Here is a 14759-nt window from a genome sequence, read left to right as displayed (position 1 = left end):
TTAGGACCTGATAGAGAAGCCAGTGATAGCAATGGATTTGCCTAAAACTAGAACATGTCTGAAAGTTAGTATCATCCAGGGGATATGTCATACAAAAAGGGGATTGGGAAATGGATTGCTTAGTCCTGACTGATGGGATGGGCAACCATGTAGAAATCATAGATCTTGCAGCTCCATCTTTGATCTCATTTTAAACTACAGTATCTACAATCGCTTCCTCCTGCTGAGGAATCATGGGCATTCCTTGCATTACCACTGGACACTAGCATGTAGCTGCATACAAATGAAACATTATTTGAGCTGTGAAGCTTTATTCTATTCGAATTAAACATACTGGTTGCAGTCTGTTCAAACGTCCAATTTTATCTCCAGGATTAAGCTCAGCCAAAACTGGTTCTACAATTTTGCACCAGAAGCCGGTTGTGTACAGTACTGACTGGCTAGTGCCTGTATGCACCAGTGTACCTCCAAACCAATTAATTGTGATAGTGGTGTGCAAAATATAATGTACTCTCTGCTCACAACTGCAATAGCTCAGATTCAGGGAAATTTAGAAGAAAGCCTGAGTCATAAGGCAATGACTTCCATTTTTAAAAAAACCTTTGTGATTCCATATAATGCTACGCAGCCAGGTATTAACTAGAAGAACCCTAAGAATATCCAATATGCAAACCTACCCAGTGGACTTCTAGCCTTGTAAATATTTTTAGAAAATGTTAGCAGGATTAGGCAGAATATGAATAACGTTAAAGTGGGAGTGGAAATAGGTAAGTGGCATAGAAGCAAGTAGGAAATTGAGAGGGCAGTGGGAAAGTATGCAGGATGGGATGAAGAAAATTTTAACACACTGGGCTTTGTGGGGGACCAATTTCTCAGAAACTTTCCCTAATGAGATGGGCTTGTGTTTCATGTGAATAATCCTTAACCTGTACATAGCCTTTACAACCTATGCTATTAATCAGTCAATAAAGACCTAATAGATTGTATTAGATATTTTTGCCAATTTATTAAATAAAGTATTTATATTCTATCTTAAAGTCCCCTTCCAACAATAATCTGGCAACAGAATTTCAGACCAGCTGCAGTTTCCAAGTCTTTTCAAAGGCACTCCCCATACGGAGTGTGTTACCACCGTCTAATCTCGAGCATGTGTTACCATGAATAACTCGATCCTTGCCTTCTTGGAAAGAAAGCAGCTGGTAAATCAGTTTTAACTGGTTTAATTTATTACATATTAATATGTGCCAAGAAAAATCTGATCTGTTCTGGAGCGTATTATCTCAATTTTGGGAAAGCTGACTGAATCAAGACCTGGAGACCCAATAATATGCTTAAAATGCATTAAGAAATCATTGTTGGCTGAAGTCTAACCCGCAGTATCTTAAGTCTAACCAGCAGAATGATTTAATTAAAAGCAGAAGAACTCACATCATTTCCAAACAGTAGCAGAGGTTTGAATAGCCTATCTTCACACTTCAAGGATCTAGTAAAACCAGTGGAGCCCTTGGCATAAATGAAAAGGGTTTAAGTAATTTATGAATAATAGCATTTGTTACAGGAATGGGCTATGCAGATGTTTCACCAACATGGACACGTGCCATTTTCTTCAAGGTCCACAAAGCATCTGCCAGCACTACAAAACTGAGATTAGATCTTGTGTTTGAAATTTGCTGCTACAATTGTTTGTGTTCCCAAGCTACGCTTTAATGGGCTACAGGAAGCTTCTTTACAATTTCACAGTTTCTGGAATGGCTAAATGGTTTACATCCCACCATTCATTTTTCTGACTATTTATCATGAGAGATAGCATTTCTTGATACAGAAGTATTTATACAGAACAGGAGATCAGCTACTCAAATTTTGTCTAAACCTAAGGATAGGAATTCATTATTGCATTGCAAAAGTTATTATCCTAGACATTTGAGATGGGAATGTACCATACAGTCAGTTTCTTCATATTAAACGTAATTCATCCAAGTACAACAATTATATAGCTGATGGAGATAAATTATGTTCTAAATTGCTAGCTATCACAAAATATAATTAAGGGTGTACGAAAAAGAGCAGATTCCAGAGCATGATAGGACTTATTGACTACACATACAAAATCTGTAAATTATAATTATTATTTTCTTTGGAGTTTTGATCTTGGTCAGAAAAAAGTAGATGGTTTATACATCAGCACTGGCATATTGTACAACATATTCCTGGATGCAAGGTTTTTCCCAAGATAGGTTATAGGAGATCTAGATCCATTAGGGATATTCTGATTCATACTGACTCATGAGTAGTTAGTACCCTGCCGAGGAGAGTGGGTCATTATAAGCTTAGAGGATGCACCAGTCGTAATCAAGCCTTGGTGGTGCAAGAATGTATACATCCAAATGACAGATGCAGATTTCAGCTAACACGTTTTTCGGACTGTGGTTCAACTGGTGTAGTTTATGTTTTGGTCTGTCCATGTAATTTATTTTATGTTGGAATGACTATTTGTCCAGCATGTGCATATGCAGCAGAACATTATTGTACTATAAAGAAGGGGTCTTTGGCTACCCCTTTGGTCACACATTTCAAGGCTAAGGGACATGGGCCAACTGACTTCACATATTTTGTGATAGAAAAGTTGATTAAACATCCTTACAATCAATTGGACATTATTAAATGTTTGTGACAATGAGAATCTTATTGGATATATACTTTCCAATCATTGCTTCCAACTGGTTTACATGAGAAATATGATCTGAGTGCTTTTATTTGAGGCACTGGAGTTAAGACCCACTGTTTCTTTAAGAGGTAGTTGGTTTATTGGGATTGTTAGAGGGAAGCAGCCAATTCATATGAACTATTATTGGAGCAGATTTACAATGTATATAACAGTTCTCAGATGGGGAGGATTTATGATTGTGTATTCAAAGATTGATAATGCATTGAGGAAATCTATTATGAATAAGCAAGGTTGATATCTTTTTGTCATTAAATATAATGAATGATGTATATTGGATGAGTTGTTGTCATTTGGCAATATACTTGATTTTTAATGTGTAGAATTATTCTGAGGAAGACAACTTCCAAACTGGGAGAGAGCCAGCAACCTGTCATTTATCTGTTTACTCTGAAGTAAAATCACAGACTTAATTGATAATTGCCAAGAATTTATCTTTGAGAAAGATGACAGAACGGAAAAGGACTTTCACATCTTGCCAAGAGTTTATCTGTGAAAGGATTTCATCGCAAAGAAAGATTACAGAATGGAGGAGGATGTTTGACTGCTGTAAAACCAGTAATATATATATCTTTGGTTATGTACCAACTTGCTGATCGGTGTCAATTTGTTTAAATAAATTCTAAAGATTATGTAATTAGTTTTTGCCCTACAGCTGCGTACTTTGTACTGTGTTTATACTTCTGGTGGGGCTTTGCTACTCTATTTTTCTACGGGAAGCTGCGGCTTGAAGCTCTGATGTGTTTCCCATAGATTAATTTCATTATTTTATAATGAGCAGAAAAGGCATTTAAAAAGATCCAGAGTTGGAGTACCTTCTCTCTGACGAAAGGCTAAAATGTTTCTATTTCTCTCAACACTACAACTCAGACATCCAATAACAGACAAAAACAAGCATTTTACACAATATGTGATTTATGAAATTTCTATGTCTATCAACAGCTAATAACCACAATAATTGAGTGGAATATTCATGTTCAGCTGCTACCCTGTGCTCCCTTGAGAAAATGCAGGAGACAGAGGCAAGGGGTGTTCATGCTTCCTGTTGAGAAGCCTCTCTATGATTTCTACTGGACTCCTAGGGCACGGGTCGCAAAAGCGCGGCTCCCGAGCCGCATACGGCTCTTTGAGCCCTTAAGTGCGGCTCTTTCCAGTCCCACCCAGCTGGCCGGCGGGGGTTTGAAGCGCTTCCCACCCTTTCCACCTTCCCCGAACTTCCAAGGGCCCTCCTGGTTTCCAGCCCCGCCCCTTTCCTCTCCGGCGGGTGGTCTGGTCGGGGGGCCATCTGGTGTCCGTCTGGGCCCGTCTTCCCGCCGGCCGGCTGGCCCGAGAGCTACCTCCCCCTGGGGCCTCCTCTAGGCCTCCCTGCTTTGGCTCCCCTCTCCCTTGTTGTAAGGGCCGCCTGGTGCTGGAGCCGTCGGTGTCTGCGCGCCGGCCCGCTGCCCTGCCCTGGGTTGCTCCTGGTCTCACCTCTCAGCCCCAGCATGCGGGCCGGGAGAATGCCTTTCCGGCCTGCTCTCCCGTTGGGGATGGCTGTCGGGGCCCCAGTCGCTCGCCCCTCCCTGCTCGGCCCGGCACCGCGGCTTGGCTCCGTCCACGCCGCGCTCACGCCGCACTGCGCCGCCTGTTCCCCGGGCTCGGAGGTAAGTGGGGCGCGGGGCCCGTCAGTGTTTGCCTGGGGCAGTCCTGGGTTGGGTCTTGAGGGAAGGTAGGAAGGAGCCCAGGCGGCAGCAAGGAGGAGGTGGTCTTGGATTTGCCACTCAGATGCACATTTTCCCCATCCAGATTCTCAAAACTCTGCATGGAGGTTATTGGCCATTTGTGAATGGGAGGTTCTGCCTTGGATTTGCCACTCAGATGCACATTTTCCCCATCCAGATTCTCAAAACTCTGCATGGGGGGTTATTGGCCATTTATGAATGGGAGGTTTTGCCTTGGATTTGCCACTCAGATGCACAACTCAACAATAAGCCCCCCTGCAGAGTTTTGAGAATGCAGATGGGGAAAATGTAGTGTTTGTCAGTCATTGCCATGATTTAATTTTATGGATGTCTTACTTACTTTTTTCCTTCCTCAGAGGCCATGTCTACCCACTGGCTTTCTTGGCGGTAGACCTGGATTCCGAGGAGGGGAAAAAAGTCCCCTTTCAGAGGCCAGGTCTACCAATTGGCTTCTATGGGCCTCCGGAGGCCTGTCTACTGCCAAGAAAGCCAATGGGTAGACCTGGCCTCCCAATGGGACTCAGCCGGAGGCCAGGTCTACCAATAGGCTTTTATGGCTGTAGACCAGGCCTCCAGACGAGGACTCCGGACGGGGAGGGGGAAATGGCAGGGACTTACAATTTAATTTTTATCAATAAAAAAGATCATTATTAAGTATGATATCAAGTTTTATTCAGTGTACCTATAGTTTAATTAATACTTAAAACTTTAATTAAAGTTTATTAAGTTAATAAACATGTACCTACCTATATCGTTTAAGTTTAAGAAATTTGGCTCTCAAAAGAAATCTCAATCGTTGTACTGTTGATATTTGGCTCTTTTGACTAATGAGTTTGCCGACCCCTGTCCTAGGGATTAAAATGGAGACAGGAAACCTGTTTAGGGTAATAGTATTCTAGAGACACTACCCCAGGAATCAAAGAGATTCTGCAAAAGATCTGTTGTCTCCCTGGCTGCTCTGTGCAGCCTCTGGGGGAAGGAAATTTTATTGATGCCTACAAATCTTACTCCCAAATGAATTTTGTTTGTTAATCGAAAAGCCAGTACATGGGATCAGTGTACAAATCTGCCCATAACTGCAAAGATTGCTCCAGTTGATAAAACACAGTTGAAGTGGTCGGTTAGATAATAGGTATTCTATTACCTAGATGCCTAGATCCTCTGAATTTAGGATTGCCAGGTCCCTCTTCACCACCAGTGGGAGATTTTTGGGGCGGAGCCTAAGCAGGGCGGGGGTTGGCGAGGGACTCCAATGCCATAGAGTCCAATTGCCAAAGCGGCCATTTCCCCCAGGGGAACTGATTTCTATCGGCTGGAGATCAGTTGTAATAGCAGGACCTGAAGGTTGTGGGAACAACAGCACGAGTCTCATATACATATAATGTTAAATACACATTATGTAAAATAAATACAAGGCGCGAAGACTGTCAATCCATATATATTTAACCCAAAAAAATCCCTAGGGTAAAAATTATTGAAATTAATTAAAGATAACGGACATGTGACTCCACATCTCTGAAAAAAGCCACACAGGGTAACTTCAAACACAGCCCCGCAGGGCTTAAAGCAACTCCAAACCAGAACCGTGCAGGGCTTAAGACGACAATTAGGCTTCCCCCACGCCACACCGACGAAGAGCCGGGCTCTGCCTTCCTCGGCTTCTCTCGCAGCGGCTCCGGAGATCCTCTTTTCAGGTTTAGGTCGGAGTCTTGGAGCGATATCGTCAAGCGAGCATCGCCATGGAAACAGCGAACCCCTCCCCCTCCCCCGGCACCGCCTCAAACCTTTCCCCGTGGCGGCAACGCGGCTGAAACGGCCTCCTCGGCTCATCCGGAGAGCCCAGCGCGCTCCTCCCCGCGAACATCCCCGACGCACGCTAAGCCACGCCCCCTTGCTGAAGACGAGCCTATGAGGGGAGGGAGAGGGGAGGGCCGCTCTGGCTCGCAGCAGCCGTTGCATCCGAAAGAACCAATCGCGGAGCAAGGTGGCGAGTTTAAATCCTGAACGGGGAACGCAGGCGGAAGAGTTTCGTTTGGAGCGACAGAGAGGTAAGACGCTTTTCTGAATTGGGGTGTCGGCCTCCTTCTCGCTCTCTTTGGGGTTGGAGGGGAGGCTTTTCCTGTTGGGACTTTCGCAGCGCACCCCAGAACGCGGACGCTGTCGTACATCGCCGGGCTTTAGCTACTAGGGCCCAGTCGTTGGGGGCTGTACTGCGCACGGCCGTCAGTTATGTCCATTGCCCTCACCTTGAGAGTAGGTCACATCACTGCTTTCAACATGTCTCCGAGTAAGACTGGAGACGTGGTTTTTAGACGCTCAATTACGCCTTCATAGGGTTGCTAATCCATTAATAGCCCTGCCTCTCCAAAAGGCAGGACGCCGAGGGACTACTTGGCTTGAGTTACTCCTCCCTCCCCTACAATATAGAAAACTAAACGTTGGGAAGAAAGTCTGATCTTCTCTGCTGTATTTCCATGTGCAGGGACTTTGTCTATGAAGCACAGGCAGGATGGTGCTGCTGCAGTCGTCTTGTTTGGGGGCTTCCTAGAGGCACCTGGTTGGCCACTGTGTGAACAGACTGCTGGACTTGGTGGGCCTTGGTCTGATCCAGTAGGGCCTTTCTTATGTTCTTATACAGACCCCTCCCAACCTGCGCTAGCTGTTTCTAGGGTTGCCAGGTCCCTCCCTGGTCACTGATGGGGGGCTACTGTTGCCAGATCCAAGTTGGGAAACTCCTGGAGATTTGAGGTTGAAGCCTGGGGAGGATGGGGACCTCAGGAGGTTATCGTGCCATACAGTCCACGCTCCAAAGCATCAATTTTTCCAGGGGGACTGATGACTATAGTTTGGAGATGAGTTTTAATTCCAGGGGATCCCCAGGTCCAACCTGGAGGCTGGCATCCCTAGCTGTTTTGCTTCTAAATCCACCTTTAGATCTATGCCTCAGTACACCTAAAAACCTATTTGGAATGGCCTACAAACCTCCCCTCCCAAATAATTGCTGGGGATTCAGAAATAATTTCTGACCCTACTTTGCTGTTCTCTCCATTTCTCATTGTGTTCCTCATCTTGTGACTTTACTTCTCTCCTTCCCTGGCTCTATCTATGTAGCACTCCATCTTGATGGCACAGTTCCTATTTGACAGTGACTTGCACGGGCTGTTGAAGCTGGATGCCCCTATACCCAATGCACCTCCTGCACGATGGCAGCGCAAAGCCAAGGAAGCTGTTATTGGCAGCACTGGCCCCTCTCCAGACACAACTCTTTCTCCCATGAAGCCGGTTAACAGGTCTCATAGCACCAGCAAAACTCCCTCCAAGACACCAGGTAAGCTGTGGTGATCTCTCACCTTGACTACTGCAACTTCCTCCTCTCTGGTTTAATGTTGCTGCGCTTGACCGCCCCCCTCCTGCTGGTATTCATCACTCTTCTGCCAAAATTGTCCATCCCTCTCATTGTTCTGGTCATGTTGTTGCGCCTCCTTAAACCCCTGTACTGCTTTCCTTTTGGCTTTGAGATCCAACACAAATCCTTTGCCGTCAAATCCTTCCATGGTCTGGCCCCCGCCTCATAATCTCTGCCCATGACATTTGCTACACCACCTTCAGATATCCAAATGCCTCCTATTTCCTCAAACTCGTAGAATCATAGAGTTGGAAGGGGCCATACAGGCCATTTAGTCCAACTCCCTGCTCAATGCAGGATCGGCCCAAAGCATCCCTGACAATTCTTTGCCCAGCCACTGCTTGAAGACAACCAGTGAGGGTGAGCTTACCATCTCCCTAGGCAGCCAATTCCACTGTTGGACAACTCTTACTGTAAAAATTTTCCCCTAATATCCAGCCAGTACCTCTCTGCCCATAATTTAAACCTATTATCACGAATCCTATCCTTTGTTGTTCCTGCTCTCTGGTCTCTATTTGAAAGACTGACAATCATGTCCTTCCTCAACCTTCTCTTCTCCAGACTGAAGATTCCCTAGTCCCTCAGCCTTTCCTTGTAGGGCTTGGTCTCCAGGCCCTTGATCATCCTCGTCACTCTCCTACTCCATTCTGTCTGCATCCTTTTTGAAGTGAGGCCTGCAGAACTACATACAGTACTCCAGGTGTGGCCTGACCAAGGCAGTGTTTAGCAGGACTATGAAAACTTGCAATTTGGATGTTATGCCTTGGTTGATGCATCCCAAGTCCGCATTAGCCTATTAAAAATATTTATTTTATTCAATTTTTACCCCACACCTTTCTCTTCAAGCAAGGCTCAGGGTGGCTTCCAACAGTTATACAATATAAGCAACAATAGAAATTTAAAACCTGGTTCTCTATGTAATAGAAAGATGGTGCTCTGAATTTAATATCCCTTAGCATAAAACCCCACCATAGGTGAAGTAAAAATGGGGAGATATCGAGGCACAGAGAACTTGCAGGCCCAGAAAGTAAAAGAAAAAACCAAGAACAAGGAAAACAGGCAGGAAGAAGGGAAGGAAGGAAAAGAAAGATAAGGCCAAAGAAGGAAAGGGAAAAAGGGAGGAGAAAGGAATAAAAAAGGAGGGAGGCCAGGCAATCTATCCGACCGCCACTGTCCTCATCTCCGTCTTACAAGCCCTGAGGAATTGAACCAAGTCCCTCGGGGCCCACGAGATAGAGATTTCCACCAGGCTGGGTCCAGAGCTGAAAAGGCCCTGGTTTAGGACAGCCGGACAGTTCTGGGGCCAGGGGTTACCAGCAAGTTTTTATCAGAGGAGCGTAATGCCCTCTGTGGGGTATATAAGGAGAGGTAGTCCTACAGGTACGCTGGTCCCAGCCCATTTAGGGCTTTAAAGGTAAGCACCAAAACCTTGAATTGGATTCGGTACTCAATCTGGAGCCAGTGCAGCTGGCGGAGCACAGTTTGTATATGTGCCCTCCGAGGGGTCCCGGTAAGGACTTGCACTGCTGCATTCTGCACCAGTTGTAGTTTCTGAAGCAACTTCAAGGGCAACCCTGCATAGAGTGAGTTACAGTATTGTAATCTAGAGGAGACTTCATGAATCACTATGGCCAGGTCAGCGTGGGACAGGTAAGGGATCAGCTGCCGTGCCTGGCTGCTCATATTTAGCTTACAGTCCACACATACCCTAAGATCTTGTTCTTACATGCACTGCTACCCAGAAGTGTATCCCCCATCCAGTATGCATGTTTCTCATTTTTGTTACCCAGATGTAGAACTCTGCATTGATGCTTGTTGAATTGTATCTTGTTCACATCTGCCCACTCCCTCGTCCCTTTCTCCTTTGCTGCCACTTAGGTTTGCAATCAGCCTAAGTGTTCTTGAGGACAATTCCACCTGTCACTTTCTGAAAACTCGTGTATCATGTGGTGTATTTCTATCCTGCAGGCAAGTCTGGCTCCAAAGCACAGAACACTCCAAACAAAACTGGAGGGGACAGGTACATTCCCAATCGCAGTGCCATGCAAATGGATGTGGCCAACTTCCTCTTGACCAAAGAGGACTCCTCTGATGAGACACCTACAAAGAAGGTGAGGTCATATGTGTGATTTTCAAATTCTTCTCATTGACAGCAAGTCCTTCTAGCACCAGCTGTACACGAGTACAGGGCGGAGGTAGCTGAATTCCCTGCGTTGTGCAGGGGGTTAGACAAGATGATCCTGGTGATCCCTTCCAACTCTATGATTCTAAGTCTTGAAGGCTTTCCCCAAAGTGCTGTTAAGCAGGTTGCCCTAATAGTAAATGGAGTGCTTAGTGGCAGGCAGTTGTGCTAGCTTTCAAAGTACACTGTACAGATTTCTGTGCAAGCCCTCTTGCTAAATATGCAGGGCTACAAGTCTATCATGATGCCCTACACTAACCAAATGCTTTTGGATATAGATGCTGTTTGGGCAATGCATCTGAATTCTGCTTGTGATACACTGGATTCTCTGTATGATCTGACATATTAAAAGTGAGATGCAGGGTTATGCCGCCATGCACTGCCTTCTAAACAAATCTTTATCATTCTGTTTCTTCTTGCTTGGCCTCAGGGCATGCAGGTTCACAGCTGAGCTCTGTATTCAGTTGAGAAAGGTGCCCTTACTTAATCTTTTCCCCCCTCTTCTGTTCTTTCAAGGAGCATCAGAAGGCCTGGGCAATGAATCTGAATGGCTTTGATGTAGAAGAGGCAAAAATCTTGCGTCTGAGTGGGAAGCCCCAAAATGCCCCTGAAGGTAGCCTCCATTGAGACTTATCTAACACAAACAGTAAAGGTGTGTGTGTGGGAGAATATAAAGTGGTCACATACTGAGTTAGTACTGATCTAGACTGACATATAGACTACCTACTGACAAGCCGTAGCTGTCCAGAGTCCGGGGCACAGAAGAGTCTTTTCCCAATGCCTATCACTGAGGTTAGTTGGAGACACCTAGGACTGAAGCTAGGTCTTCCTGCATGCAGAATATGAGCTCTATCACCAAATCAGTCCCTCCCCAGAAGTGCTGAAGTTGAATGATTAGTGCTTCTACTTCAAAAATCTCAATCTGGGCTAGCAAAGCATAGCCCAGCTCGACCAAGGAACATTTGTCATATTTGGCTCTCATAGCAATTGAATTCGACCCCCTACCCTACAGGGTCACCATACGTCAGCTGTGACTTGACGGCAAAATCACACACACAAGCCTTGCCAATAGCTGAACATGATTCAGTGTTTAACTTTCTCTTGTCTTAATTTTGGCATGGTAGCATCACTCATGAAGTTATTCTTTTTCTCTCTTATTCAACCATTGAGGGAACTTTGTGTAGGCTTCAGTGCTTTGCCTTGGGTATTCTGGTAGAAGTAATATAATAGTACATCTTGGCTCTTGTCAACAGTTCAGTACATACTTGTACCACAAAGTGCGTGGCTGATAGAAACCAAGGGGAAGCCATTCTGTATTTTGCTCAAAGTTTATAACACATTACTAGTTCAAAACAGAAGCATAGCTCAAAGCTGATTGTCTTAAGTGCATCCCCAGTTGAAGGAAGCCTTACTTGCAAACATTGGGTCTATGCCTGGTATCTTATTGTGGCAGATGATTGTCATGGCCACTTTATGTTCTTCAGTTTCTTGGCAGATTGGTTGTGTTGATGAAAAGATCTCTTCTAGCAAATGACAAGTGATGCAGCCAACATACTTGATCCACAATAGTAGTGAAGAAAAAGGAACCACTGTGGTTTTGACTACTCATAACGATGTGCTTCTCAATCTTCCAACCCAAACTAGGTTACCAGAACAATCTCAAAGTGCTCTATAGCCAGAAGAACACACCAGGCTCAACGCGGAAGACTGGTAGATATATAGCCTCCATGTCAGATCGGATTCTAGATGCCCCAGATATCCGCAACGACTACTGTAAGCAGCCTCGATCATTGAGGAACTTTTACGACAGTGGACTTTCTAGTGTACAGTTCTGAGCTTGTAAAGGTTCCAGTTTTTCTATGTAGTGCTTGAAACATTTTAGAGTTTTGCTGTGTGGTGGCTTGCTGTGGAAGGGTTGAGTCTCATAGTGCATTTGGCCATTGTAGGAGGTGGGGAGAGATTAAGCTTTATTCAACTGGACTGCCTTTCTCCTGAGGTGGGGAAGAAGATAAAGTTAGTGGCAGTATTGAGTTTTGAGCTACCAGCTGGGTCCAGTGAATTGACTCTTGAAACCTATCTGGTTCTTTCATTCAGATTTGAACCTTATTGACTGGAGCTCCCTCAACTTTCTGGCTGTGGCTCTGGATAAAACAGTGTATCTGTGGAACTATGATTCCCGAGAAATAATTCAACTCATGCAGATGGAACACCCAGATGACTACATCTCCTCTGTCTCCTGGATTAAAGAAGGAAATTACCTTGCAATTGGAACAAGTAATGCAGAGGTCCAGGTGAGGGAAAAGACCATAATCCTCCTAAGAGGCATTGAGCTATCTGTATGGGTAAACATCCCTGGGCAGTCAAGGAAGCAGTATTGGCATAGATATTATGAACAAGGAAGGAATTTGCATGGCTATACCTTTGTGTTAGAACTGCCAGCAGGTACCTCCGTAATATTAGTAAAGCTTCCTGAACATCCTTTCCGCACTTTGGGCAGAGAGTGGATGTGTTAAGGGCTTGCTTCCGCAGAAGCATGGTCAAATTTGTTCCATTATCCTAGTCCTGACTTCTCTCCTCTGGTAAGATCTAATGGGACAGCTTATGGTACCCTTTCCCCACACTGAAAATTGAGCAGCCATTATCAACTCAGAGGGTTACCATATGGTGATGTTCCAAAGCAGCAGATGATTGGGGTACTAACTCTACTTGTGGTGTTCCTAGTTGTGGGACATCCAGCAAAAGAAGCGTCTACGAAACATGATCAGCCAGTCATCCCGTGTGAGCTCCCTGAGTTGGAACAATTACATCCTTTCGAGGTAAGGGAGGTGCAAAGCACAGATTCTGCAGGACCCTACTTGTTGAAGGGGTGCAGAGGGAGGGAGGCTTCTGTACATGATAGGTGCAGTGGGTGTGCTGGATAATTTGGGCCTGCCTGAGTGGTAGACAGAGCTTACTGACACTATGTCCTATTTTCTGCAGTGGGTCACGGACTGGACACATTCATCACCATGATGTTCGTGTGGCAGAACACCATGTGGCAACACTGGCTGGCCACACGCAAGAAGTGTGTGGGCTTAAGTGGGCACCTGATGGCCGTTACATAGCCAGTGGGGGAAACGACAATCTGGTAAACATCTGGCCAAACACCCAAGGGGACAATGGGAGGCCTTGTCCTGTGCAGACATTCACACAACATCAGGGAGCTGTTAAGGTAAGCGGAGGGACATGTGTGCAGTGACGTGTGCCATGTTACTGCCAGTTCTGACTACAGGGCATCTGACAAACTGTTGTACCGCTTTTCATTAGGCTGTGGCTTGGAGTCCATGGCAGTCCAATGTGCTGGCAACAGGAGGTGGAACCAGTGACAGGCATATCAGGATCTGGAACGTATGTTCAGGCGCCTGTCTAAACACCGTGGATGCACAGTCTCAGGTAAGGCGAGAACATTCATAGGACGGGCCATAGTTCAGAAGGAGAGTACGTGCTCTGCATGCAGAAGGCCCTGAGAGGTTGATCCCTGTTATCTTCAGTTAAAAGGGCCAGGTGGTACTGTGAGATCTTTGAGAACTGCTTGTCAGAGTAGGCAATACAGACCTTGATTACCAATGGTCTGGCTTAGTTGGTATAAGACATTTTCATTTGACAAATGGATGTAAGTTCTTCAACAGCAGGTGCTCAAAGGTCATGCATCTTGCTGAACAATATGAATGCTGAAGTATATCTCATTTAATGTTCTCCCAGACATGCCTTACCCGTCAATTAACTGGCAGATTTTTAAAAACTCCAGTCGAACAGAGTCAGCCTGTGTGGAAAGGCAAAGACAAACACTTATCCATTTTTTTATTCAGTTATTTATATTCTATAAAATCTTCTTTGATTACTCCATTGATTTCACACTTTCCTGTATGTTCTCATGACTACCACTTAATCTATCTGCTGTCTGGTAATGATAAGGCTGTTACTCTATCCATAGCTGCTTTGAAGACACGCCAAATTATAATCAATTTACACCTGAATACAGACACTCTTTTTGCACTGGAACTGGATTTAATGTTCTCTACTTGCTGGTTGATAGGTGTGTGCTATCCTTTGGTCTACAAATTACAAAGAGCTTGTATCTGGCCATGGCTTTGCTCAGAACCAGCTTGTATTGTGGAAATACCCAACCATGTCCAAGGTCACAGAGTTGAAAGGTAAGTTTGGGAGGAGACGTTTCTGGCAGGTAGTTCAGTCTGGCTTATAAATTAGATGAAGAGCATGGCAGCTGCCTGCCTCATGAAAAGAATATACTGTTTTTGAACATCTGAAGACATTGATGGATGGAGGGGGGGGAGATATTGATAACTGAGGTGCAGCTCCTTTGTTAAGCTGGCTTTGTGCTCTGCTGAGAATCTAACATGCAGTTCTCTGTCTCCTCTCCAAGGTCACACAGCTAGAGTACTAAGCCTGACGATGAGCCCAGATGGGTCCACAGTAGCATCAGCTGCAGCAGATGAGACATTGAGGCTTTGGCGCTGCTTTGAGCTGGACCCGTCTCGGAAGAAGGAAAAAGAAAGCAACACCAAGAGCAGCATTATCCACCAAGGCATTCGTTGAGTCTCCTCTCGTCCCTCTCCCACCATTTTTGCTTTATGTACAGAATTTTAAACAATTTAATAAATTTCACTCTGCTTCTCCAGAAGTGGTGTTGGTGAATGAGCAACAAGGTATTACAAGAACATAAGCATT

General features: G+C 45.1%; 1 protein-coding gene across 1 annotated transcript; it reads left to right on the top strand.

Annotated features, from left to right (window-relative positions):
* Positions 1-7559: 7559 nt before the first annotated feature.
* On the top strand, positions 7560-14712 carry CDC20 (cell division cycle 20). The gene is made up of 10 exons (XM_056844177.1): positions 7560-7771; positions 9818-9960; positions 10548-10644; positions 11676-11804; positions 12126-12322; positions 12753-12847; positions 13011-13242; positions 13338-13463; positions 14107-14224; positions 14455-14712. Exons 1-10 carry the CDS (start codon positions 7567-7569, stop codon positions 14625-14627), a joined length of 1515 nt encoding a protein of 504 aa, XP_056700155.1. The 5' UTR covers positions 7560-7566; the 3' UTR covers positions 14628-14712.
* The last annotated feature ends 47 nt before the right edge of the window (positions 14713-14759 follow it).

This window comes from Euleptes europaea, chromosome 2, assembly GCF_029931775.1.
Source record: "Euleptes europaea isolate rEulEur1 chromosome 2, rEulEur1.hap1, whole genome shotgun sequence".
Classification (NCBI taxonomy): Eukaryota; Metazoa; Chordata; class Lepidosauria; order Squamata; family Sphaerodactylidae; genus Euleptes; species Euleptes europaea.
This window is presented reverse-complemented; position numbering and strand designations above follow the sequence as displayed.